We start from the raw sequence: 26,421 nt of genomic DNA, 5'->3' as shown, positions 1-26,421 counted from the left end.
CCAAAAGGAAATATATTTGGAAGATAAATATGTGTTTTTACCCTAAAAAAATAAAGCTTCATATTTGAAAAAATTCCCTCCTTCCATAGTCCTTAATTATTCAAGACACAGAATACTTTGACAAAAAGCTCTCCTGTCATAAAGCTAAATTCCCCAAGGCCTTGGGAATCATTTTGATCATGTTCAAATCAATTAGTCAAACAGAGCTGCCAGACACAGAGTTTTAGATAATTCATATGCAGCCAGTTGGTTTGAGGTACAGGAAACTATCTAGCAAGAGAATAGGTTAAATCTGTTAATCAACCTTGGCATGAATTTGACTATTTTAATCAGCTTATATAATGTTGAGATATACAATCCACTAACTAGTGTGTCAGTGATATTTGCACAAGAATTTTTAGCATGCTGAAGGCAATGTGGTAAGAACAGAGTGAGAAATCTTTGCCATTTATTGAAGTCCAGGGCAACACAGTTTCCAGGGATATACAGCACAATGTGCAATATCCTAGAGTCCAGAGAGATTTGCATGGCAATCATTACGCTGTCAGGATTAATAAGCATGTATCACAAGCTTAAGAAAAAAATATCAATTTGTTTTTCAAAATACTGATTAATTTTTCAAAATACCAATTACCGTAAAATTAAACAATAACTGAAGCTTCACATAGGAAAAAGACCACCTGGGTATACTTGCCTCATCTCTATTGGGAGCATCAGAGGGAGCAGTGGCTGCTACTGCTAACAATTTAATAGGAGTTGTGGTGTCACTAAAAACATCAGAAACCTCTTGGGTCATTGCCTCTTGCATCCGTGTTTTAAGATCCTTAAAAAAAGGAAAATTGTAAGCATATGATACAGGAATATTAAGTTTGTAGGGATTCAAATCCCATAAAACCTCTTTTGGGAAAAAAAAAGCAATCCCATTACAATGGCAGCTATTAAGGTAAAACGATCTTAAAAGCATGATCAATGAACCACCTTTTAAATAATTTGAAATACGAGAAGCTTACATACCGCTCCTTGAAGCGGCATCAGAAGCTATGGACAGCACAATTTGAGACCTTGCCCCTCAAATTTGCAATACTAGCATACTTTTTTTTTTTTTTAAATGAGACTTTGATTTTTCTTATAAATTGTTCATTTGGAATTAATCCCTACGGCATGATATCAAGGCCTTCATAAAAAGTCTGCTTTAAGCATCTTGGCTAAAACAACAGGATTTTGCTGCACTTTTATTTCTGTTGATGCCTCCCGCACACAAGCACTTCATCAGAGGAGCATTCAGCATATCATGTGTTTCACTGCACAAGAGCAGATTTTTACCTTTAGTGAATCCTGAAGCTGAGCAGCAATTGCCCTGGCCTGAGGAGATTCTCCCTCCCCTCTTGCTGCAAGGTCAGCTAGCTGAGCAGCTAGTTGGTCTACACGGTCACATTTGGCAAGCAAGTCTTGACGATAAGGTCCCATCATGACATTGGCTAGACGACGACCTTCTGCAACCAGACCACGAATTGCTGCCTGGCCTACAGTAGAAGATGTCATGTTGCATTAACATACAGTGGAACAAAAAATTGAAAGCGTAGATCAGATGCACCATGAAGTAAGTGACGCTTCAGAATTCTTGGGCTTTTAAGAACACCCTTATGTAGTGGAAAGTATCTTGTGCAGTTTATCATTGAGTAATTGCAATTCAAACCCATAGAGGAATTCAGCTCTCACCAGTTTCTTTTTGCTTATTACAGCAACTCTGGCTACAGGCACATCCTTTTTAACTAGAGTGGTCTGACAAAAGTTAAACATTACAGCTGTCAGGAACTCCTATGTAACTAATCTGTTGACTCCAATAGAAAGCACTTGCAAATTCCAAGTACTGCAATTCATCTCCACATCATTACAAGTCATTAGAAGATGAGCAATAAGAGGGGGGCCAAGTAGAAAACAAATGAAAAAGCAGAATACCCTCTCCCAGGATTCCAGAAATCATGGGTAAGAAGTGTCAAGTGTCCAGGATGGGGAGGGGGGGAACACCTTACAAAGCCTCCACAGTGTGTTGAAAGTTTTTCTGTAAAAAAATTTATTTTTAGCGTGGGTGATTTCCTTCATTCGCTTACAGAAGCTTCCTGTTCTTTCACAAAAATATGCTCCCCTGTTCTTTCAATAACACAATAGTAGTACTCTTTTAAAAGAGGTCATCGTATATTAAGTCCTTTAAAGACCTACTGAAGAATCATTTTAAGCCAACACTAACACACAAGTAATCCAAGTTCATGATCAAGCTCAAAATTACTTGGAAGGAAGTTGTCACATGACCTGACTATCCAAGAATCACTCAGCACTGCCACCATCATTTTAGAAAGCTTATTAGTGTAGCTAAGTTTGCTGCTGTTGGAATGTTCCAGGATGTTTTTTAATTGTTGTTTTGCATAAGTCAAGTGCAGCCAAGCAAGTATACTTCACATACCAGTTTAGTATTTCAAAACATCTTGCCTAGTTTGTACCTGCCAATTACAATTACTTTAGCCATTACTTAACTAGGATAATTCATAATATGACTGCATGTAAATATTTGTAGCAGCTAACACTACTGAAGCAGCTCATGTGTTTATAAAATAAAATACACTTTCTGCCTTGTTACTTCAAAATTCAGTTCATGTTGAAGCACAACCCTGGGATAACTGCAAACACAAAGTTATTTCTCACATGGTGCATACTGCAGAGAACACTAAAGTATTTTCACATTATTGTAGCACTGAAAATATTAGGCCAATTTCTACCAGAAGTGCTGTCCAGACTGAAGAGAGCACATACCCGATTTATAGTCTTAATACTCCTTTCCTATAAGCAACCTGCCAAGTGCCTATGCAAGTGAAAGACATTTAAATTTTAAAAAATTGTACAATGACTTCAAGCTACAGAATTTTTTTATTAAACTAGAAACATTAGTTACAGGACATGCAACATCTTGCATCTCTACACACATTTTTGTCATCTGTATTGCTCCATCAATTGATTAAATTCTGTAGTATATAGCCTGTGTTGAGAAGCTTCAGTTCCTTCAGCAAGCTTTGAGTATGTATACAGGCCTCATGATTAACTATGCACATACAGGCTTCAAGTGGGATTTAAGTTACCTTTGTTTCTTTTCAAGTTACTTTTGTTTCTTTTCAACTAAAAATAATAAAAATTAAGTTTAGGGTTTGTGCTTTTTTGAGCCAACTGCCTCACAGGTTATTGTGTTCAAGAGAAACATCACGATTAGGAAGTTTTGGCAGTGGCTGAAAACCATCTACTGCCTACCTACCATCTACTGCAAAAGACCTACCTACTGCCGCCTTAGTCATCTCATCCTGTGCACAATTTGCTCATCAGAAAATGTCAAAACATGGAACTCCGCTATTCTGTTTAAAATATTGCATATAAATTTGCACTTTGGAAGTGTCCAAGCTATCAACATCACTAAATCTTTAATTCAAGGAATGGTTATACACACAACAGAAGTTATCTTGACACACAGGGAAAGGTGTGAGAAAGAAATTAAAGGTTTGCAGTTATACTGCTTCTTATAAGGCATGTTTCCATTCATCATTATCAGTTGCACTGCTCAGACTTAACTGCTATGGAAAAAACTACTGAATTCAGTTTTCAAGCTTCATCCACCTACTTGCAATAGCTTCAGAAGAAGTTAAATAAGAAATTCAGAAATGGTTTACAATAATCTCTCAGTAGAGCAAGGCCTGAACTATAATTATATGCTCGTCGATAGCATGCTTGGATTCTCAGATCACCTTTCTCTCTGATTAAGTAGCATTCTCCTTAGGTAACCCAGAAATCATACAAGAAATTATATTTTTAGGTCAGATTTATGAATGTTTTTCTCCTCTCTGAAGGACTCAATTTGCTGGAGTAGATATAAATTCAAATTCAAGATACTATATTGGCATGATAATAAGAGCAAGGAGTAGTCTAAAGTTTGTCTACTCTACAGCACACGTTCTCCTATCCTTCATCAAAGCTGTTCTTTCAAGAAGACAAAGAGAATCATGGGCCAGCTTGATTCAATAATATCACAGCCAGGACTTGGCTCTAAACCTCCAGCCACAAACTGCAGGTCTCCACATCAGTGAAGAGATTTCACACAAGCTCAGCATCTCGGGAGCAGTAGTTTCAGTCATAAAAATTACTAACGAGTTTAACCATAAAACTCTGGGGGGAAGAGCACACAGAAACACTCACCTACTCCCCGATCAGCAACTGTAGGATTGTCTATCCACCTTTGAGCTTGCTCAATCTTGCCTTCCAAATGGACAGCTGCTTTAACTGGCCTAGTGTTTGCTACAGCCCTGTTTGTTTTGGACTGCAAATTCTGAAGTGATGTCGCTATTTGCTTAGCCAACGCACGGGCCTCAGGAGAGTCACCTTTTCCACTAAGTATTAAAAAAAAAAGTATAGTCATACAAAGATCATTTACAGCTAGTCCCAAATTCAGCAGGAAGACACAACAAAAGATACTTCATCTTTTTAAATAAGGTTAAATTTGACACTGGAGTCTCAGAGCAAATAGTGCAGATCTGTCACCCATAAATCCCCACCTCACACTTCTCTGCTGTGGTACCTGGATATTATGTTATGTTCAACACAGCACTGAGGTTGGGGAAGGCATGGTACTGTCATTGATAATACTGATGTATGACTTTTATCTCCCATACGCATGGCTGTTTTATGAGCAACCACAATAATGCCACACAGATTACAAGCAGAAAAGTAAGCAGCAACAGACCCAAGGCTATATATAAACTTGAAAAAAGGTAGCACATTAAGATCTGCTGTAGATAAGTCTCAAGAAAAACTTGATTAAAGTGTCTAATGAAGAGAGAAATGTATTTGTCTCCATATTGCAACTAGCCATTGATGAAGATCACAGTTTATACAATAACTTCCTCCACTTCCATTCTCAAGCACCCTCTTCACAAAACTGATATAGAAATATAATTTCTGAAAGTCTTATTTTTTATACAGTTTGCAGTTACAGATTAGAACACTGACACTGGCTGAAGGGTAGACATTCTACCTTGCCATTTAATAAACAGCTTAGCAAAAAACAGTGATGACATTTGTCTTTATAAACAAACTTGAATTTCACATTATCTCATTCCTTTGAAGTGTTTTGACAGTTCACTTTTGGCTTCAGTTTGCCTGTCAAATATTCCATAGCAGCAGCAAAATTATTTTCTAGGTAATACAACCCTAGTTTGTTTTGGGTTGGGGGGGGGTTTGTTTATTTTGTTTTGGGGGTTTTTGAGGAAGATAGTACAAGTTGGACTTTGGGATAGAAATCATTAGACTGACACATTAAAAAGAATACCATATTTTATAAATTAAATTTTTGTAAAGGATGTTAAAAATTTAGCGCCCCCCACACCGGAACTGAGCAATTCCTCGCATTCAATTTTTACTAAATGCAGGATTGAAACTCAGAAGTATAAGATGCCAATTCCCAGTTCTTGGAGGAAAATATATTCCCCAATTAATCATCAATATTCTGATTTTGCTCAGTACTTTGAACTGCAAATGGAAGTCATTCAAATAAATTAATGATGATAAAACTAGTACATACTGTCGTCGCAGATCTGACAGCTTAGCTGTCAAAGCAGAGATCTCCCCCAAGGAACGAAGGATATCATCTCTTTCTTTAGGCTCCTCACATAATTCTGCAACTTTCCTTGCTTCAGCCATAATCCCCCGAATATGTTCTTCTCCTTCACTGCCCCCATTAGGATCTGCAAGCCAATTCTTAATAGAAAAGTTGTGTATGAGTCAAGATAAACAGTAATACTATTTCTACAGAGATTTTTAAACAGAAAGAAATACCAATACAGCTTTCAATCTGTATTTAACAGAAAATACTTTTCAAAAGCAATTTCTGTTTATTAGATACCATGAAGTTGTTCTATTGTGTAGCAGATTTTCTGTTTTGAAAAAGATATTGAACTAGATGAAATCTACCCAAAGATTTTACATTCTCCCCCCAACATTTGCCAACAGTATTTTCAGAAGTAAAATTTAACTAGTGGCTTTAGAGACTCATCATCTGACTTTCAAAAAAAAAAAGAAAACAGATGCTCTTGTGCACAGTGTGGCACTCTTTACAGAGCTCTTCCTAAAAAGTCTCATTATTATTTCATTCAAAAAATATACATAATATTAATGTATATTTATCCATATATATAATTCTATACACACACATTTAGATAAGGTATATATAGAATGTTCATTATTTGATGACCATCATCATCACTAATAGGCTGACCACTGAGGAAGATTAAAAGTTACAAAAATAAAAGATCAACTAAAAGTAGTTTCATGAACACTGTTTTGCTTTTGTCATGAATACGAAGTTCTAACTGAACTCCACTCCCAAAACAGAGCCCAAGGAAAGGCTCTGTTTTTACGCAGAGGGGTAAAAAGGCTCTGGTTTTACCCAGAGATAGATCCGTGCAGTCTGAAACTCCCCTACTCTTTTCTTTAGTAAGATCAGTTTATGTCCAGATTTAGGGTGTTCCTTCATTCTAATTTCATACTTGAAATGTTTAGCAATACTAAGAAAATTATTTTAAAAGTGTCATAAGCTACAGCAAAACTCACAGCACCCTGTAAATTACTGAATTTAAGATTTTTCTTTGTAAAAGCAAGTATCCCCCATATGTTCTTTCTAATGAATAACTGTGTTGTGTTTGGAAACAACTACAATAGTTCAGTATAACAAGCTCTAACAGCAGTAACGTAATCATGTTCTAAGTATTTATTATACCATTAGTGGTACCTGAGCAGCATCAATCTTCTTGGCAATTGCCTGCTTAGAGTTTGTCATAGCCTCCAATTTGCGAGCTGCATTCTCCACTTTTGCAGTGAGCAAATCCAGACCTTGTGACACCTGCTGTGCTTTCTGCATAGCCATGGGTGTAGCACCCTGTCCTCTGCCCAAGACAAAAAAGAGCATCACAGATTCAGCTCAGGATTAAACAAAGCTCTTTTCTAATGAAGAGGCAACAAAAACTGTTTATGAGCATTCCCAACAATTATTGCAAGAGATACAGTATTTAATCAGATATTTTTTTCCCCTCACCCTGGAAAAGCAAAAATAACTGAGGAGGAACACCACAACAAGAAAAGTTTAAAACTAAGAGCATATTTTCCCCTTTCCAGAATTTAACATTTAGCATGCTCAGTAGAACAAACATTTTTTTAAGTGTCACAAAGTAAGGCTATTTGAGGATACAGAGTTCCATTAAAGTACCCAGGGCAAGGCCTGTTATCTCCTCATTTACAGATTGCTGCAGGTCAGTCAGAACCTGCAGGAGTTATGTCTCACCATACAGACTTGCTGTCTTCACTTAGGTAAGTGAAAATAAGATGTCTTAGTTGCCTCAATCATGTCAACAAAGTAGATTAAAGGTTATGGGCTATTGGTAAGACTCTTCAAAGTGGTGAAAAGGGTGCTAGTAATACAAATTTACAGGGCTGTAGAAAATTTGCAGCACTACCACTGTTTGTTCAAATGCTGAGGAGTTAAAAGTTGGATAGAAGGATTACTTCAAATACATATGCCTGAGAACATTAGTTTTGCATAAGACATCTCACACTCCATTTCAAAATAATCTGACTACTGGAAAGCTTTTTGAGCATGCTAACTTTATCAAACTACTCACTTTAAAAAGACCATAGTAAGTGGAAGGATGACAAGCATGCTACTGAGATGCTGAGGTGTATTTACACAGTCAAGCCAGAGTCTCAAGTTATGTTTCTTTTTACCTTATTTCTCACAGGCTGAGTTGAAGTTATTTACGTATTAAACCAACATCTAAATGAACCGTTTGTTAGTAAATCTTAGTCCTGTCTCTTCCTCCCCTCCAAAAATTTCACACAATACAAAGCTGACAGCAGCCGCTGCTTTACAAGAAGAGTAAGAGTTTAGCCTAATTTCTAACACTGAAAAAACCATTACAAAGAAGCTCTTGCATTCTTTCAGGTCAATCAGCTGGAAATCCCAATGAAGATAAACTAAAACCAGCTTCTCATCCACTACCACCATTATAGCTAATATGCATCACTTTAATGACAATATAACAATTTCTGAATTTTGGCCTTTTTAGCCTTCATATTGCAAAGTAGCAACTCTTCAGGGAAATAAGTTATAGAACTATTCCAAGCTCGTGTACGTATCATTGCAACACTTCAGAGCATAGCAGTCTATGGATTTAAAGTGATGGCAGGTACTTTGTTCTTAAGGTAACACAAAACACAGTTCTCCAATTAATTTGAATTTGCTCACTTCCTGCACTTCACTAGGGCCTTAAGTCAGAAGAGGCACTTATTTTACCTAAAAGTTTTTTGTTGGTTTTGTTTAGGTTTTTTTGACATAAACTCCTAATTTGCATTGCTTTTTCTGACAATTTGAAAGACACATTAACATTTAGGAGAAAATTTTATACCATGAAACCATTACCTGTATCCCTAATGGATCACAATGAATAGCTTTCTAGGGTTTCTGGGTGTGGTATTTTTGGGGGGTGGGGAAGAGTGTTACAATAAAATAAAGAAACCAATGTTAAAGCACTCTAGCTTAACAATTTACTACATTGATAAGAAGCTGAAAAATTCCTTATACTCCAAGAAAACTGGGTTATAGTGTTTAAACTACATGGAACAGGTATTTCTTAGTGCATCATCTTTATGCCTTCACAAAGGAATATCATACTTCCTACTTTCTGGCAAAAGAACAAAAGGCCATAGTATCTAACATCAAAAAAATACAGTAAATTTAAAGAGACTCATCTGCTACCTAAAACCAAAACCCCTTAAATTCAAAAGGCCAATTTCTAATGAGAAGGCAGAAAACTGATAAAGGGCTCTCGTTAAATAAAACTAAGCAAGAAATGCACATGAAGTTCAGCAGAATTTAATCAGTGACTGAAACGTCAACAACTACTGCTTGTGGTCTAGCATCCCAATAAACACCTAAAAACTAGAATATTCATGTATCTTATAGTCCATTGGGGTATATCCTCTTAGGAGAACAGACTTAAACAGTACAGTTTAAAATTTCATTTCTGCCTAATTTGGAGGAAGGTTATGTGTTTGACATTAAACAAACTCTGAATTATCTACTTGAGCAGTTTTGCTCATCATGTTAAATAATTAAGGTTTCGCATATTAAAACATACTATTCTTATCAGAAGAGACTGAAGTAAAACAGGCAAAATACAGCCACTGGCCTGCTCTCTGACAGGTTAGGAAATGACACAACTGCAAGTCAGAAAATCTGGTTTAATACTACTGGAAAACTGACCATTAGAAGTAACAGATTTACCTAGCTCGGAGATCAGCCAGTTGATCAGTCATCTGGCCCAGCGTTTTGCATGTTCCCAGAATCTCTCTGCGTTCTTTGCCTGCACACAGTTCTCCTGCTTTTCCAGCTTCGTCAAGGATCTGCCTTATTGCTTGCTCACCAGCATCCCCTAAGATGCAATCAGTTAGTAAAACAAACAAGACATTCCTTGGCATGTATGAGTAAACTGCTAGTCTCATCATGTCCCACCACATTAACTGCATTAGGTTCAGCATGAAAATACATTTATCAAAAACTATGAGATATACACCAACTGTGATAATTATAATGGGACAGAATTTCTGAAACAATATAGCATAACCTTAATGTGCATCACATGCCGTGTATTTCAAGTCATTTAATCGTTCTGTTATCGTAGCTTAATTTCTATAAATACTTCATTATAGAATCTGTAATTTAGGCTGAGAAGGGAAAGAGCAACATGGCAAGATTCATGTAGCCTTAACTTACACCAGTTGCAAATCTGACTTGATTTTGGCTAAGAAGATGCAAGAACAAGATTCCTTTTATTTGCAACCCACCCTAATCCCATAAGTAACACACCCAGTAAAATCTGATTTGCAGCAAGATCTACAATTATCTTTGCATTTATCCTTAGATACTGAATTTTTAATAGTTTGTGTCATTAATTGTCATTCTCAATGACAGAAGGCTCTGAAAATAACTTTGAGGTTTCTGGAATTGAGTGTGGCAAAAGGAATGAGGTCAGAAGTAGTGTAAGCAGCAGCTCCACAAATAACAACAATTCACTTCAACTTTTACAACTCTATTATTTTGGCTTCAATTTCAGAGAAAGTCTTTCAGATAAGGTCTTTCAAAGTCCAAATGAAACAGGCTTCAATCTGGTTTTATTTGCTTTAAAGATGCATAACAAAGGCAAAATCTTTATATAAGTAAAGGTGACTGCAGTTACAGTATTTACAGCAGATTTTCATATTAAAAGTTTTATGTCAAGTGTGAAAGAGAAATGCTAAAAGAGATTTTTAGGCAAATCTAACGTTACACGAATTTGAAAATACAAGAGGAGGGATTTTAATTGTTAGCAACCACTGCAGTTAAATACTGTTCAATGCAATTTACGGGTTTTTGTTTTTACTAGTGGAATGCAAAGGAAAACCATGCATGTTACACAGAGTATATTATTTAGACAACTGAAAACAAGCAAAGCTGTCCAGGTCATAAGACACAACTTGTTAAATCTCTAGTATGTAAAGAAAGGAATAAATACAGGCTCCTTCAGAATGATTCCCTATGTATGGGTTATAAATGCTTAAAGGCAATTTTTTCTTAAACAGAATTATTCAGACCTTTAAAAATCAAAATACTTTGTGCTGTTCTTTTTTTTTAAATATTACCTGGTGGTGCATTTGGATCTCTCAGCCAACCTTTTGCTTGATTCATCTTTGAATCTATTAAGGCTAAAGCTCTTTTCATGGCTTCAGTGTCCTTTACAAAACAGAAACCACCAAAATGATTCTCAAAAAAAAAAATAGAAAAAAAAAATCAAAGCACAAATAGTCAACACAGCCAAAGCAGACAGAAGTTCTATAAAGCAGAGTCTACTTACAGAAACACACCCATATAAGCAGCTCAAACCCCATTTTCAAACGAGCAGATCATAATCACTCTTTTCCAATTAAGACAAACATTTTCATTTCACTCAAAATGCAGAAAATATACATGCAATTTTAGTGATTTTTCCACTCTTTATTTACTAGTGGTTTAATTTTTGAAGTCAGAACTCTAATAAGCACACATCTTGGAGTTAGTTCCATTTTTTTTTTCCTTAATGTACATCAGGGCACATAGGAAAGTTGTAACAACGAGATTAGAGTAAACTTTTCAAAAATGGAAATTGGCCAGTGAATTTTACTACTCACTCCAGTGTAAGAGGCTGCACATCTGCATTTTTCACCTGCTCTGCTGCTTAAAGTCAAACAGCTGCTGTTTACAGAAAAATAGACTGCCAACTAATTCCTGGAATTCTCAAATATGGAGTTAAATGGCTTAGGAGACAAACACATGTATTCACATGTGGTTATTTTGAACTCAGAACTCCTCTGCCAGGAGCATCAGAGAAGGTCCTTATTTGACTTTTATGCTGCTATTATCCAACACTTCTTTGACTAGAGGAGATAAACCCATCCAGTTCTCATTTCTCTGCATGCTCTGTTAATTGTTCACGTGTCATCTCTCCACTAGAGGCCAGAAGTTTTCTATCTTACACAAATGGAAAGCCAGTGAAAAGAGTAACAAGTACCTTAAGTAGAAAGTTGGGAAAAAGCCAAAATAGCTTTTTACCACACATGTCATGGAAATAATTTGAAATGCACCTAACATCCCATGACTAGTATACAGGTGATGAAAAGAAGCCTGGCCCTAGCGTTATTAACTGAATTGGACTGTCCATATCCAACACTTATGAAGAGGAGCTTACTAGCATCAATGATCAGTATCTGGTACGGCATGCAATACCCCGACAACACTAAAAAGCTGCCACATTTTTGTGGAGTAGTTTATTCTGCATGCTTAGTGTCAAAGACACTTCACTAAATATTTTGGCATTTTTTTCCAGGCATGTTGGTCTGTCAGCTATTCATAAGGTGCTATAAAATTCAGCAACCAACTTTCTAAAAGGTCATGCAACAGTCTGCAGGATATTTTTAAGGGCCCTTGAATCACGGCCTGAGAGGGCACACCAAAAGCAGAGTCATTTTCACCTGGATGATTCATTCTCAAATCTAGAAACTGGGTATCAGAGCTTAGGTCAGGACCTGTTTAAAAAAAACCCAACTTCAAAAGGGTAGGATATGCAGCTAGGGGTGGAAGGTAGGCACATTCTTTTAAAAGTCATCTTCTCTATAGGTTGAGAATTGTGCATTTAATATATAAGAGAGAAGGAAATAATCACTTAAGTATTCAAATGTATAAAAAAACCTTACTAGCTATGAAGGTAGGTGTTAGTTTTCTGTTGTTTTATATATTGGCTGAAGCTCCTTTAGTTTGGAATGAATGGTCTACTGCAGGCCTGTCTACCCAGAAATAATTTGAAACAAAGAACTAAATTTTTAAAAAGGCAACAGATGTTGCTTAGTGTGTTGATGAGTTGATAGGTGTGGGATGGCTGAGAAAAGGAGAGTGTTGGGAAAACTGTCTTTGCCCCTCCCTTTTTACTAACACAGGCTTTTGTGTTGTCTCAGCTGCCTGCAGAGTTGCAGTTTCAGCAAAATTATATAGAAGCCTCCGAATCTAAAGTCTTATATCAGGGGACAAAAATCAAGGGTATTTTATCTTTTACACTCATGATTTTGTAATTACTAGTGCTACCCAAGCAATAACAGGATCCATCTGTCCTATCATATGAAGGCTATAGAAATGAATTGCTCTGCAGTGTAAGTCTTGCTATCCTCTGTGGCTCTGCACTCATGTTTGCAAAATAGTGTCCCCTTTTCCTATTTAAAAAAATCTGGTAAAATCCTAGTGTAGCAGTCGAAGTGTTCAAGGACAACTGCTCTTAAGCACAGATTTCCCATCTTCACAGCTCACGCTGCCACAGCAAGGAATGTCTCTCAGCTTTAGCCTCATAAGGAGTTTTCATTGCAATGAGACAAGTAATTTTTAAATAGGAAATTAGAACACATCCTTAACTAGGTTTGTTGGTACTGCACTTTTGTTTCTGCCACAGCTGTGTCTGGTGTCAGATACTTGGCAAGTGACAAAGGTGTAGCAATCCTGAAATGTCTAGACTTATCCACCAATTCAGGCCATTAAGCAGGAAGACAAAAGTAGAAATAGTCAATTTAAACAAAACAATGCAACTTGCTCAAGGTCTTACTGCTTCAAAGTGTCTTGATATTCCTGATTTCTGGAGCAGTTTAAATGCCTTATTCCTTCCTAAACAGCTAAGTACGTTTAAAGTTTTACTCTTTGGGACTTGTAGCAGAATACCAGTTGCAATCAGGAAAAGAAAAAATCCGACAGCTATCTTGCAAAAAAGTTTCATATAGAGTAGTTTTATCAGCAAAAAAGGATTCTTTCCCTCCTCTCCCCACAGTTCCCCTGTCAGCAAAAGGAATTTCATTAACAAAAGCAGCACTATTACCTTTTCAGAAGAGATAAACAAGTTAATCAAGTTAAACAACTAAGGCAACATTGTCTGAAGGGAAAAAAGACTAAGTTGGCTTTTTACAAATCAGTTCCTAAAGCAAATGAGCACTTCAAGATACCTTTTATGCATCACTTCTGCCACTACCAAGAATTTTGAGATTATTCATGGAGCAGGTGGTATTGGCACTGCTTTGAAAAGGAGCAAAATAAATCCTACACAATTCCTTGTTGAATATAAAACACAACCTCTGACTCAATAACGTGGTCTAGTCTAGCAATATCTGCATTTCATTACCAAAGAAGGCAATGTTGAAGGAAATAGGCAAAGCGAGCCTTCTGGCAGAATAGATAGCTTAGTCACCATCCAGGGTTCAATCCTGCACGACACTAGATACTTCTCAGCTTCCCACAACTTTTAACTCCCTCCATTGCTATAGAAATAGAAGATGTTTGAATTGAGTATTACTTCAAGTTTATTTAAAAGTAAACACTAAGAATATACAAGAGAAAGCTAAACTCTTTGTAAAATGAAAAGATCAAGGGAAAAAAGGTACAAAGCTATGAATGGAAGAAATAAATACAGATTCCCCCCCCCCCCCAAGATTTTGTCAGAGATTATTATTTGCTCAGTATTTCAGTTCTAAATCAGTATACTATTTAAAAAAAAATCCAGTGTTGGTGCAAGCAGAGATTACTGCAATCCAGTAACAGTAACATGCATTTCAGAGTCTAGAAAGACCAACAACATAGTTTACAAAAAAGCCTGCAACTCTGGCTCCATATACTTGCTTATTCTCCACTATCTCTAGGTAGATCTTGTGATACTTCAATGTATAAACAATTCAAGATAGAATAATAAAAATAAATTTAACTCCAACATCAATAATAGCATGTACTACACAGGTAAAAATTCAAGGCTGTGCATCCCTAAACACACCTTACTTTGCTCCAGAAAAGCATGGGGAAAATCTGTTTCCCTTGACCACCAGGCACAAAATGCATGCAACAGTAATCTCAAGTGGAATTACAGAACTCCTCCATCTCTGTCCCAGAAAAATAATAAGTCAACCATTAGATATACATGCAAATACAGGAAAAGGTCTGTAATGGGTGGCCATTAGTAAATTAGTGCCTGCTTCTTCACCTGACTACATTTTTCAACTCAAATTCTTTGTCATAACTTTGGTTAATGCCCAGTGCTACAGTTCCAAATTGTCAGCATACCTTAATTCAAAAACAAAATACAATGAAAAAGAAGATCTCAGCTCAGAACAGAATGATGCTTTGATTATACTAGTCCACAAAACATATTTATGCATTACACATAATGACAATATTTTCTATTTGGATATACTGCTAATACATCAACTATTTTCTTAATAAAATCTTTTGTTGATCTGCCTTGCTAGCAAGAGGAGTAACTTGCAACAGTCTTTTTTTCTTTACCAGAAAAATTTTCAAATTTGTCATGTAAAGTAAAACTGTATTTGTCTTTTGTAAAATACAGGAGTGCTTAAATCCAAAAATAAAACTGAATTGAAAAAATGCACATACAAAACTGAAGTTTTAGGCCAAGACCTGAAGAACACAAACCATTTGAACTTAAGGAAGGCTGCTGGTAAAACACTACAGAATCAACAAAGTTCCTGACTTAATAAAGTTTTCTGGGCATGCAGAAAGCTTGTTCCTACATGACCAGATCCTTTATTTGCAGCTACAGAAACTAGTAACATAAGTTAACACAAAAGCATTCAGCAAGAATGTGCTTGGACTAACCTTGGGCTAACTCTAATCAGACTCAGTCTTAATGCAGTTCAGCTTGCAGTTACCATTCTCTTAGTGACAGCCAATTCTACAGACAGCTAGACAGAGCTATTAAGATCCTTTTAAAACTTCCGTGTGTATATTTGTAAGTATGGTGTCACAGCTGGCACAGAAGTAAAAAGTTGCACAGCACACAGTCTGCACACAGCACAAAACCCCACATACATGCTTTTTTGGTTTTAGTACAAGGTAGAGGTGTAGGGTGTGGAAGAAAGCTTACCTTCTAAAAGTGAGAAAAGGGTAAGAAACAGGAGAACAAAAACAAAGATGCACAAAGTAGTCATAATAAGGAAGTGATAGTGACAAAATAGATCAAAAGGCAAACTAAGGGTCAAGTGCCAAACAATATAGGCCAAAGTGATTTTAATGCCTATATTACATCAATGTTAGATTTTCCAAAAGACTTAATTTGTTAATACGTCTGGCTTCAGGTCTCAATATTTTCTTTGAATATATTTACAGTTACTTGTTGCTCACAGCACTAACCCTTAAAAAAAAAACCCTTCAGCAATTTACTTCAAGGTACTCCAAAAAATTGGCAGGAATTTCAGTTATGCAGCTACATTTATTTGTAAGACCACAACAACACTTTTACAATTCTGCCTGTCAGATCTGCTTTATGGTCTTCTAGACACTTCAGTATCTTCAGTGGGTATCACTTAAGAGCACCACTTAACTCCAGGTAAGCAGTTGCAGTCACCACACAGCTTAACACGGAGTTGTAAGGAACCAACACCATCCATATGCCAGCTTCACAGACATACTTATCCAAAAAGGCTGTTCAGTCTAACATATATTTCTTTGAGACAAGGCAGACACTTGAAATTTACTCCCACATCCAGACTAAAAATGGGGCAGGGGAAAAGGGGAAGGTGTTCAAGGAGGGATCCTCAAAAATTGACTCAAATTTCTCAACTTCAGGCCTTTTGCGCAAGGAGTATGACAGCAGCTTATCTTTTCTAGTAGCATCTAGAAGAATCATCTTGGGTAATCTCACTTATGAATGCCTAGCTACAAAACCAGTTTAATGTATAGAACAATAACTTTTAGACCTAACTTTCTTCTGTCAAATGTGATTATGTACGGTAGCTATATACGGGGTGGGGGGGGGGCAGGGAGTATTTCTCCAGGAGGAATATGCTATATTCCAGAATTTCCTAATCATGCCAAAACTAAATCGTGAACAAATCTAAGTCTTCTGTTTGACCACTCAGGTGCAGTAAACTACTGAGCCACCTTCAAATGCCACTCTCCTTTAACTTAGCTTATGGAGAGAAAGCTAATTTTGAAAGATACGTTAATACAATCATCTCTGAAGATGTTCTTCGACCTTGAAGAGATTATACAATGTGATTACATAGTGTTACAAAACTGATGCACAAATACATATTTCAACAGTCTCAAAAACAAGTTCATAAGTGTATAACGCAGTAGATAAAAATTAGACTTCTATATGCAAATGTACATGTGAAATGTACCTTGCTCGCCCAGGCATCTTCATCCCAGGAAGTGAGTTGTAATACACGAATTATTTCATTTATCTCAGCACTCATTTTCTCTACTGTGAAATTGCGATTTTTCAAGGCCTCTTCTATTCCCTGGCTTTTAGAATTTTTCGTGGTTACGAAAATCTTCATAGCTGTGAAAATACCATAGATTAGAAAAAGGTACATGCAAGATACAATCAATGCTCAAGGTGACCTCCTACTGCATTTATACAAAGGTAGTACATTTTCTTTTGCATGGACCATTTTATCTCAAAGAGACTAGTTTTAATTCAAGAACCACAGTTATTTGCAATGAGTACAGAAGCAATGTCCAGGCTGTTATTTTTAATAAACATAATACTTGGGAACTCCAGTTCAAGATAGACAGCAATTCAGATATTAAATATTAAAGCTGAAAATACCTGAAATAAGTACTGGCAATAGCTCCTTCACGGTATTCATGGAGTTTACCAGCATAACCCTATGTTCCTGATGAGTTAATTCCTGTTGTCTCTCATCAATCATTTTGGCCATCTTTGTCATTCCTAAAGATTAAAGTAATTGAATATAGTCATAAATAAATGTAGTATTAAGTCTAATTTGCAACAGTTGAGCTTTCTAAACAAGAACAAAGTGTAATGAGTTATGACAACTATATTGAAGTTTAAAAGTTGATTTTTATATTAGCAGCTGTTACTTAAAACACATTCCAGATGCTTCAGAGAAACCACTGATTCAAAGCCTAGCCATTATGCAAAGTAGAATGGACTCCTCAAAATTCTTGATTTAAAAGGCCAGTAATAAAATAGGAAAATACCTGAAATGACTGCTTTAGGACATGAAGTCACTTAATGAACTCTGGAAGCTAATTTACAGAATATATTTCCTTTTCTGTTAAGTCTTGATCAAAGCCTTACACGTGAACAGCAGAAAAAGCAAACATCAGGGTTTTGTTTGTTTGCCTTGAGTTTCTAAGAGAGTTCAAGAATTGTATCTATTTATACTTCAGTTCTGCTAGAAATATTTCAGTGCTCTAGAAGTGTGGAAAGAATTAAATTTATTCTAGAGCAAATCTATTTTAATAGCTAAGACTCATGAGGTTTACCACATAGCACATGTGGAAACTTCAGACAGCTTCATAAAAATTTAAGCTGATTTAAATTGGTGCTGTTGTGGTTCTACTCTCTCTCTCCTACAGAGGAAAAACCTGGAAGAAAGCTGTATAATCTTTGGCTGAATTACTTTTCTGCTGGTTAGCATCTTGGGCATCTTAATATAACAAAAAGGTTAAATGAGCTTTAATGACATCACTGGAAAGTAGTAGAATACCCACACCAACAGCACAGAAGGGGAAGTTGCGCAGAACCACCTTTCCTTTCAAATGAAAAAAGCCTAAATAGGTAATCATGTTCTCCTCTACTTCCAACATAAAACCTATAAGCACTTTGTTGATTTTATGTGTATTTCTGTTATTTATATAGTGCTCGCATTAACAGTTAAGTTCAGATGCCCACTGATATAGCTGAAGGGAACAAGGACTACAGGCATAAAAAGTTTTGTGGGCATGGGCTGTACGTGTTGAGCAGCATTTAGCTCAGGCAAAGACAGTGCTTCCAGAGCATGCCAAAAGCACAAGATTAGCTATTTATTCAGAACAGCATGAGTTTAGAAAAGATTATTTGCAATAAAGGTACAAGACTACATCTTATTCTAAGAAACTAAGACACTTACTCAACACCTATTAACTTTATCGTACACACATAACAGCAAATTATGTCTGTGAGGTTCAATGAAAAGTCCCAAATGCTTGTGACTGAGCCAAATAAAGTAAACTGAAGTTTGGGGAAACTTCCATTTGAAAGACATAGAAGACAATGACCACAGAGAAACTGAAATTGTATAGACCAAGTCAAAGAACAAGTTTCACAGAAAGAGAAGACTGCCCTTTTTGCTTCATCTTTTCCTGTTCAAAAATGAGGCAAATTATTTAGTTGAAGGTAACTTCTCACAGGACACAAAAGAGTTTAAAGAATACTATACCTTCATATGGAACTTAAAGTTTTTCACATCTAGAAACAGGGTAAAGTATACACGTTAAATAAAAACAGGATAATCTACAAACATGCTCTGTGACATGACAACTGCTAGTCATTTCATTTATCAGCTAGTTATTATTACACTACATATGTATTCTTATTTATATATAAAGTACTAACTAGATTCCTGCTCTGTTTATATAAGCATTCTTCTGTTCAGTGTAACTTTAATTCTAACATCTTCCTACACTACCACAACATCTAGATTTTATAGAATGCTTTTGTTAAATACCTAAACTACTTTATGCTTGCTGAAACTAAAGCATTTGTAGTAGATGACAGAGGTTAATGGCAGGTTTCCTCTATAGCAACACAGTGCTTCACTTACCAACCACTTCCACCAGTGAAAGTGCGAGTTAACACAGTGAAGTAACAAGTAGTGAAGGAGCATCAAATAATGAACAAAAAGAATTTCTGTAACAGCTGGGCTTTTGTATATACTGCAAGACAGCTATTTCTGCAACCTCATTAAGATGCTAATATATGACATGTAGCTTATACTACCCCAAGAAATTCCTACTAGGCCTAACCATCTCAATTAGTGCAGACATTTTACCAGCTTAATGGACTTTATAGCTGTGAGTGCTTAATTACACAGCTTTTTCAATTTTTTTGTTTTACCATTACTAATGAATGCTTACTTTCCTCATATAATATTCTGTAGGAAAAGTCCAGTACATATCATCTGTGTAGTACATATCATTTACCAGAATCTTGACTCTTCTACATTCTTAAGGGAATGTGAATCAGAAAATAGTCATCATTCACCCTCTAGTTTAAAACTTTCCAACAGACACTTTCAAAGCAACTGCTTTATCATTGTCCAAACACTCGAAACAGGCAATGAAGGTGTGGGGGGAAGAAAAGGCAATGGAAAACACTATACTCAGTATGTTTATGATAAGCTGTAGCAAATCAAACCTGGCCCTAGATTCTTTGTGTACGTCACCAAATCCTCCATAGTCTCTACTACTTCCGCCACAGTCAGATATTCCAATATTCCTTTGCAGACACGGATGATTTTACGGACCTAAAAAAGGAACATTCCATCATTTATTAGATGAAGCTAAGTTACATTTGAATTAGAAATGCAAGCCTATTATTAGAACAGAATAGGTATAGCATCTGCCAACATGACATACAGGCAATCACAAAGGTCTGGGATACTAATTAAGTTACCCATAATGCCATTACTCGAGTGCTATATTGACAGAGACAATATTTAATCAGCATTCCACTACACAAATGCAAAATCCTACTTCTAGTCTTTTCTCTTCATATGATAAATGAAGAATAACATTGAGAGAATAGGTTATAAGGAAGTGCATTTAATAATGCTGGAATGCTTGAAGTTTTTCATTGTAATTTCATCAATAAATTTTTTTTAACTTATTAAATCACAAAGCAAAACTACATAGAAAGCAGACTCCAAGCTTTCAGAGGAAATATTATTCACCACACAGCTTTACATATGGATAAAGCATTATCCAGCATTCCAGCGGGAAAGGTAGATCCAACATCTTAAACTTTCCAGAAAAATCTGTGAAGGCTGTACTTTATTTACCTCCGGACATCTGCCTCAGCTTAACTTTTTCAGTTCATACTTGATTCCAAAACAGAGTTCTCTGTCAGTTAATCTTCTAACCTCCTGAACCACATTATTTCTGACAAGACCACATACAATTCTAATTGAAGAATGAGTTAATTAACATTTCATTCACACCAACCACATGCAGTGTTCAGTCCCTAGAACAGATTATAGTTTCCTCTAAAACTTATTTCAGTTTTGTCCCAATATTAGTTTATCTTGAAACATAGTAGGATAGAGACATGCCAGCTTTTGTATTTGTGAAAAGTCAATCATTCCACACTAATATTTTTGTTTTGGTTAACATGCAGTTGTCAGATTAGTTCAATGAAGCATTAACTCCACAGAAGTCAACTCATTCCCTAAACACTGGAAGCATGGAGATTAAAAGCTCTTAACTTCCTTGCAATTCTGTCCTATAACACTTCATATTATCTATTAAAAACCACTTAAAATAATGAGTAATCACAAGTGCCAGTGAGAAATGCCATAGCATTCTCCTCATTTCAGAGGAACATGCTAAGAGTACCATAAGCTGATTAAATGAGAGACAAGGATGGCATGTTAGACTACTTGAAACAGCAGGAAGAGTAATACAATTTCATAGATTAACAGATTGTTGCACGGGTAAAATTTAGAATTAACATCAGCAGTTCTAACAGCATGAGCTTCATTTCCTCATAGTAGCATGATATTCGCTATTTAGAAATGAGCATGACTCCACATTCCCAGAAAGAGGATCACAAGAGTAAGAAAGATTTGTAACAAAGAAACATTTTCAAATATGACACTCAAAACCTCCTTTTTAAGTTTCTTTGCAACTCTGGCTTTTTTGTCCATCTGAGTATGGACAAACAGCACCTCTGAGCCACTTTTTGGCTTGTGCAGCAGCCAAAACGTAGCAACTGTTATATCTATCAGAAACATCTTCTGGCTGACCAGCCAGCCAGTCCAAATTCATATTACCTCCCATGCCCCAAGGCTAATTAAATTGCCACAGCTAATGAGTCAGACAGACATGTTAGGAGTGGCCTAGGGCTTTTCAGTGAAGGTATACACAGAATATAATTATCAGTAATGGATATGGTGAAGGGAATACAGAAAAGTGTCAGCAAGATGTAAGACAGGGTTGATGGGGTCTGGCCTTTTTGAGAAATAATCACAGGCAACACCTAAACATGTCATACAAAGATGCTCTTAAAACAAAGCAACAAGCCTAAGCTCCTTCTGACAGAAAGGAATGCAAAATATGCTTCCAATCAAGCTAAAACGATCAAAACCACATTCATCTACTCAATAGTTTAGATTAGCTAATGCAGTTCAGTGAATATTTGAATTAATAATACTATTGTGCAGATACCTATGTCAGTCATGTTGTGTTTCCTACCTCTGCTTCATCAAATGTCAGAAGTAAGTCTGACGTTCCAGAAAGGATGCCTCTTGATCCATCAATTAGATAATCACGAGCTGGTACTGAATAAGGATCTGCTTGCAGCATCTGGGCTGCCCGAACAAGTTTGGTGCAGGCATTCTCCACTCTATGGAAGGTCATCAGACAAAACTTGCTGATTAGTTTCTGTCTATATGACAACAGACTTGAAAAAATGCTGGATTTGTTTTTACCTTTACTACTTAAAGCACTGCAAACTGATCATTCTACACCTTTATATTTTAAAAAGATAGAGTATTTATTTTAACAAGAAAGTAACCAGCAACTGTACAACACAGTTTTTCAGAAGTCATGCAGTCTTCCAGTGCAGGGAATGTTCGAAGTATCCCATGTACAGCAGTCAATACAGTGTCATTAAGATGAGCTCCCAACACGGTGAAGCATCCTTCATTCTTAATGACAAGGGCAGAGGACAAAACAATTATTCTTTTAGGACTTCACAATCAAGGTAATTGCTAAAATTTATCAGGCTTGTATTTGCATCGTCATTCAAGAAGCAATTGCTATTAATAAATATTAAATGATAGCTACGCATTAAGACAAAAGAACATAGTATTAAGAAAAATCAAGACACTGTGCCCTCATCTTTGAAGCTGTAGTCCAGCTCTTCAGAGCGTTAACACTCATGACAGAAATAGCATTTTAAATAGCCACAAGATTTAGTGATAAGGTATGACTTTCAAATGCAGCTTGCAATTCCAGACTTAAAAACAGAAAAGAGGTTTTGTAAGATATTACAGTAGGTAATAACAGTAACACAAGATACTACAATAAGCGAATGAGCTCTGAAAATAGGTTCCATCAAGCCATTTAACACAATTTTAAAACATCAAGAACCGGAACATTTTAAAGCTTTCAGTTTTGATCGCTTGATGTAGTTACTTCGTGACAGCTTAGAGAAATACAAAATTCAGACTTAACTTCCATGTTAGCTATGCTACTCACAACTGCAGTTGTTGACTACACTGACTGTGACTTTCCTCCATTCTCTCCCATTTCTTTGACAGAAATGTAAGTGTAGTCTAATACATAGTCTCTATGCATGTTAGTGCCACGTGCTCATTCAAGTTACACAAGACTGCAAGAAATATTAAACCCTTTTATTACAGCAATACTATCTCTTTATCGCAACTTTTTTATGCTTCTCATATAGCCCATTTTCTACTGACCTGATCATACTTTCAGTTAAGTACTATTGGAAAGTTACACTGTTATCCCATTGTCTCCCCTACATCCCTTGTTAACAGAAATGGCAGAACTTAATGGTTACATCTATATTTCACTATACTAGAAATAAGATACTTATTACAGGAAAACACACTTTTTTCAGAAAGTAAAGTTTTCACCTAATGGCTCCCTTAGAGTAGATTGAATTGAGCCAGCTGACCTTACAACCTGCTCTTTAGTGAGACATCTGCTCAGCACATCAGGTGGTGGTAACTCATAACTGAGTAAGAAAATACAGGAGGACTTCAAGGCAGAAAGTGCGAATGGTCTGCTCATTACTATGCAACGTACTTAGTTGTATTATCAAAGTCAACTGACTTCACTAAATTAGATTCCTGTGCTTGCTTCTCAAATTTATTCTTTTCAACTCTTCCAAGAAAGGGATTAAACAAATCACCTATTCAGCCAGCTCAGAGCTATAGGCTCAGAAATACTTAATTTCCTACAGTTCAATTTCATGGTCATCTGTTTAATACTAATAATTATCTCAAGGCTAGCTTTTTCATTTGTAAAGAAATTAATTATCCTAAATGTGTATTACCCCAGAAGTCACCATAATTAACAAAAATTAAGTTTCTAAAGATTAAAAACTGTAAAAGAAAATTTTGTAGAGTTGAACCTCTGAAAGGTAAACTTTCCTTTTGTATAATGTCTATTTTGTATAAACTTCTCCATGCTTTTGAAAGACTTAAGGAATGTGCGCTACGTACAAAAAAGCAGAGTGGTGTTTAAGAACCAGACACCCTTCATCCCCTGCAAACATACATGCTAAGAAACAAAGATTAGAGTTTTGGGAAAAAAGTAATTCCATTACTTTACATTAAAAAAAAAAACCACACTAAAAATATTCACTGAAATGAACTGCTTGTTCTATGACAAAAATCAAAACACATTCAAAAGTTTTGAATAGAAGTTCATTGCTATGGTGAATTTTCCAATCCCCGTATTATATCGCAACCTAAAAAAACCCCAGCTTTATAAAAAAATGTGTATTTATTTTTGAGGCATGATTACAATAAAGCTATGTTAACACCAGCCAAATTCTTTGTGGAGAAGACACAGGTCATGATATTTCCAACCATACTACTTTAGGTAGTCAATCAGCTTCATTCCTGTTAGCGTGTTCCTTACGAAATGTGAGGAAAACAGTTTAGCTTATGCTAAACTACGATTTTAGTTTTTAGGTTTTAGGATTGACCTCTGTTTTTCCCAGAGATGCCTGCCCAAAAATGCCAGACAATGCCTTTGATGCTTGAGCAATGCTTGTTTCAATTTCTAATCACTTAAATCACAGTGAGTTTGCTCACTACAGTTTAGATTACTTGCAGTTCTAGAAATATAAATTGAAAAGCAAATATTTTACATTAATATTAATTTGTTAATACAGTTACTAGCAATGCAGGTCCAGCTTGGCTACCAAAATAATGTTAATGTAGAATAGCATTACTGCTTGATTTATTTAATGAGTTTGCATGTGCAAGTTAAACACAGACAAATTTTTATTCTCTGTATAAATGAATCAGGTGTTAACCTACTCTTTGACTACAGATTACAGTTTTTTCCTTCTTTACAAGAGAAGCATAATAAGAAATATGAACGCATTGCAAAACATCTGATATAAATTATATGCATTACTTATACTCCCTGGTGATTAAGACAATTAAGATAAAGAATACAGCATTTTTTAAGTCTAGGTCAACAGTTCCAATGTGGTTTATGTTAGTAGCAAGCGAAAGGATGCATGATAGCTTCTCAGCAGCCAACATACTTTGCTGCACCATCACGCTCCTACTGAAAAATTTTACAGATTACCGTCATATACAGTCATTATGAACCCTCAATGCCAGTCTCAGGCAAGACAAAACCCAAGTCTTTCCAAAGACTAAACAGGTCTTCTCCCTCACCCTCCAAGACTGGTTCCCTCAAGACTGGTGGTCCTTTTGAAAAGAAAATATGGACAGGGAATGCAGTGCTAGTGCACACGCACTGCTCTTTACCCCATCATCCATGTGCAGTACAAGCTCTGCTGGAGCACTCCCTTAAAGAGAAATGCCAGTTCCTGAACTAATACTTCAGAAACAAAACCCCCTTCTCTCAGGAAAGAAAAAACCCAACCCTCATCTGTTTCACTTCCTGCATCCAAATCATGCCCTTTAATGCAGGAAAACATAAGACTCCCTTGGCAGCTCACCTGTGACTGTCACTTGTCCCTACAACAGGTATCAGTGACACCACATTCCATAGTGTTAACAAGGAACTGTTAAAGTGTACTAGTTCATTTTGATATAAACCACAAATTAACAAAAAACCCCCAACAAATGCAATAGATTACCATTCATAAAGGTCACTGAACATTCCTAACTCATGTTACTGCATCTAGGACAGTAAGTACTCTATGCAGTAGGCTTCATTACTGTGATAGATAGCTTTGTTTCCCATTTTTCATTATATCACAATTCAAGCAATCATTAATTGCTGCAGAAAAAGTTCTTGCACCCAGCATAAAGTAGTACTATTCAGCAGTGCTTGTATCAAATTTCTACAGTAATTTAACTGTTTAAGTCTCCACAATCTGCTAAGTGATGATCAAAAGGCTGGTTACAGTGCAGCAATTAAGGAAATCTCTTTTCCTTAATCCCTTACTTCTCTAGGTGAAGAAGCAGCTGGAAATTAACTAAAACTCTACACATCCTAGAAAATGAGCACAATCAAAATTACATGTTCATACACAACTGATCAAGAAGCAAGAAAAAAGTTTTGATCTCATTTCAGTACATAAACACTCCCCTCAAAAAAAAAAAAAGAAAATCAAGCTCCTCTACACCCAAACCAGAGCACACACCAGGAACACAGCATAACAAATACTGTAGTGGATTGTATCAAAGGTCCATTTAGCTCAGTATCCTGTCTCCAAAAGTAGCTGCAAGTAGATGACTAAGGAAGGTTAAGAACAGGACAAGCATTTATCATACTTCCTCTGGGTGCTCTCCCATCCTCCAACTATTTTCAGTTCTTGGGATTTCCTGCTGTTTGTCTATTTGATAACCCGCAGTGGATTCCTCCAATAACTTATCTATTAACCTCCAAACCCATACAAAGAATTTTAACAGTACATGATTTGCTGTACAAAGAAGCTCTCTCTATTGTTGGTTTATAACTACTAGCTGTCGTGGTTTAACCCCAGCCAGCAACTAAGCACCACGCAGCCGCTCACTCACTCCCCCCCATCCAGTGGG

At 36.2% G+C, this 26,421-nt stretch overlaps 1 protein-coding gene across 4 annotated transcripts in view; it reads right to left on the bottom strand.

Moving 5' to 3' along the window:
- VCL (vinculin) overlaps positions 1-26,421 on the bottom strand; it is a 65,710-nt gene that overhangs the window by 13,810 nt on the left and 25,479 nt on the right. For 2 of the 4 annotated variants that reach the window (XM_010567779.1, XM_010567777.1), the window contains exons 3-13: positions 21,896-22,046; positions 19,842-19,950; positions 17,247-17,369; positions 16,816-16,976; positions 10,762-10,852; positions 9,368-9,515; positions 6,821-6,974; positions 5,615-5,790; positions 4,234-4,424; positions 1,324-1,523; positions 695-823 (exon numbers count right to left, since the gene is read on the bottom strand). In XM_010567779.1, the coding sequence (XP_010566081.1) occupies positions 695-823; positions 1,324-1,523; positions 4,234-4,424; positions 5,615-5,790; positions 6,821-6,974; positions 9,368-9,515; positions 10,762-10,852; positions 16,816-16,976; positions 17,247-17,369; positions 19,842-19,950; positions 21,896-22,046 (1,633 nt within the window). Of the gene's footprint in view, positions 1-694; positions 824-1,323; positions 1,524-4,233; positions 4,425-5,614; positions 5,791-6,820; positions 6,975-9,367; positions 9,516-10,761; positions 10,883-16,815; positions 16,977-17,246; positions 17,370-18,729; positions 19,792-19,841; positions 19,951-21,895; positions 22,047-26,421 lie in introns of those variants that run through there. The other 2 variants (XM_010567776.1, XM_010567778.1) reach the window with 2 other exon arrangements.

This window comes from Haliaeetus leucocephalus, unplaced genomic scaffold (assembly GCF_000737465.1).
Source record: "Haliaeetus leucocephalus isolate CR32 unplaced genomic scaffold, Haliaeetus_leucocephalus-4.0 Scaffold229, whole genome shotgun sequence".
NCBI lineage: Eukaryota > Metazoa > Chordata > Aves > Accipitriformes > Accipitridae > Haliaeetus > Haliaeetus leucocephalus.
The sequence above is the reverse complement of the archived record's forward strand: the minus strand, read 5'-3'. Positions and strand labels throughout refer to the sequence as shown.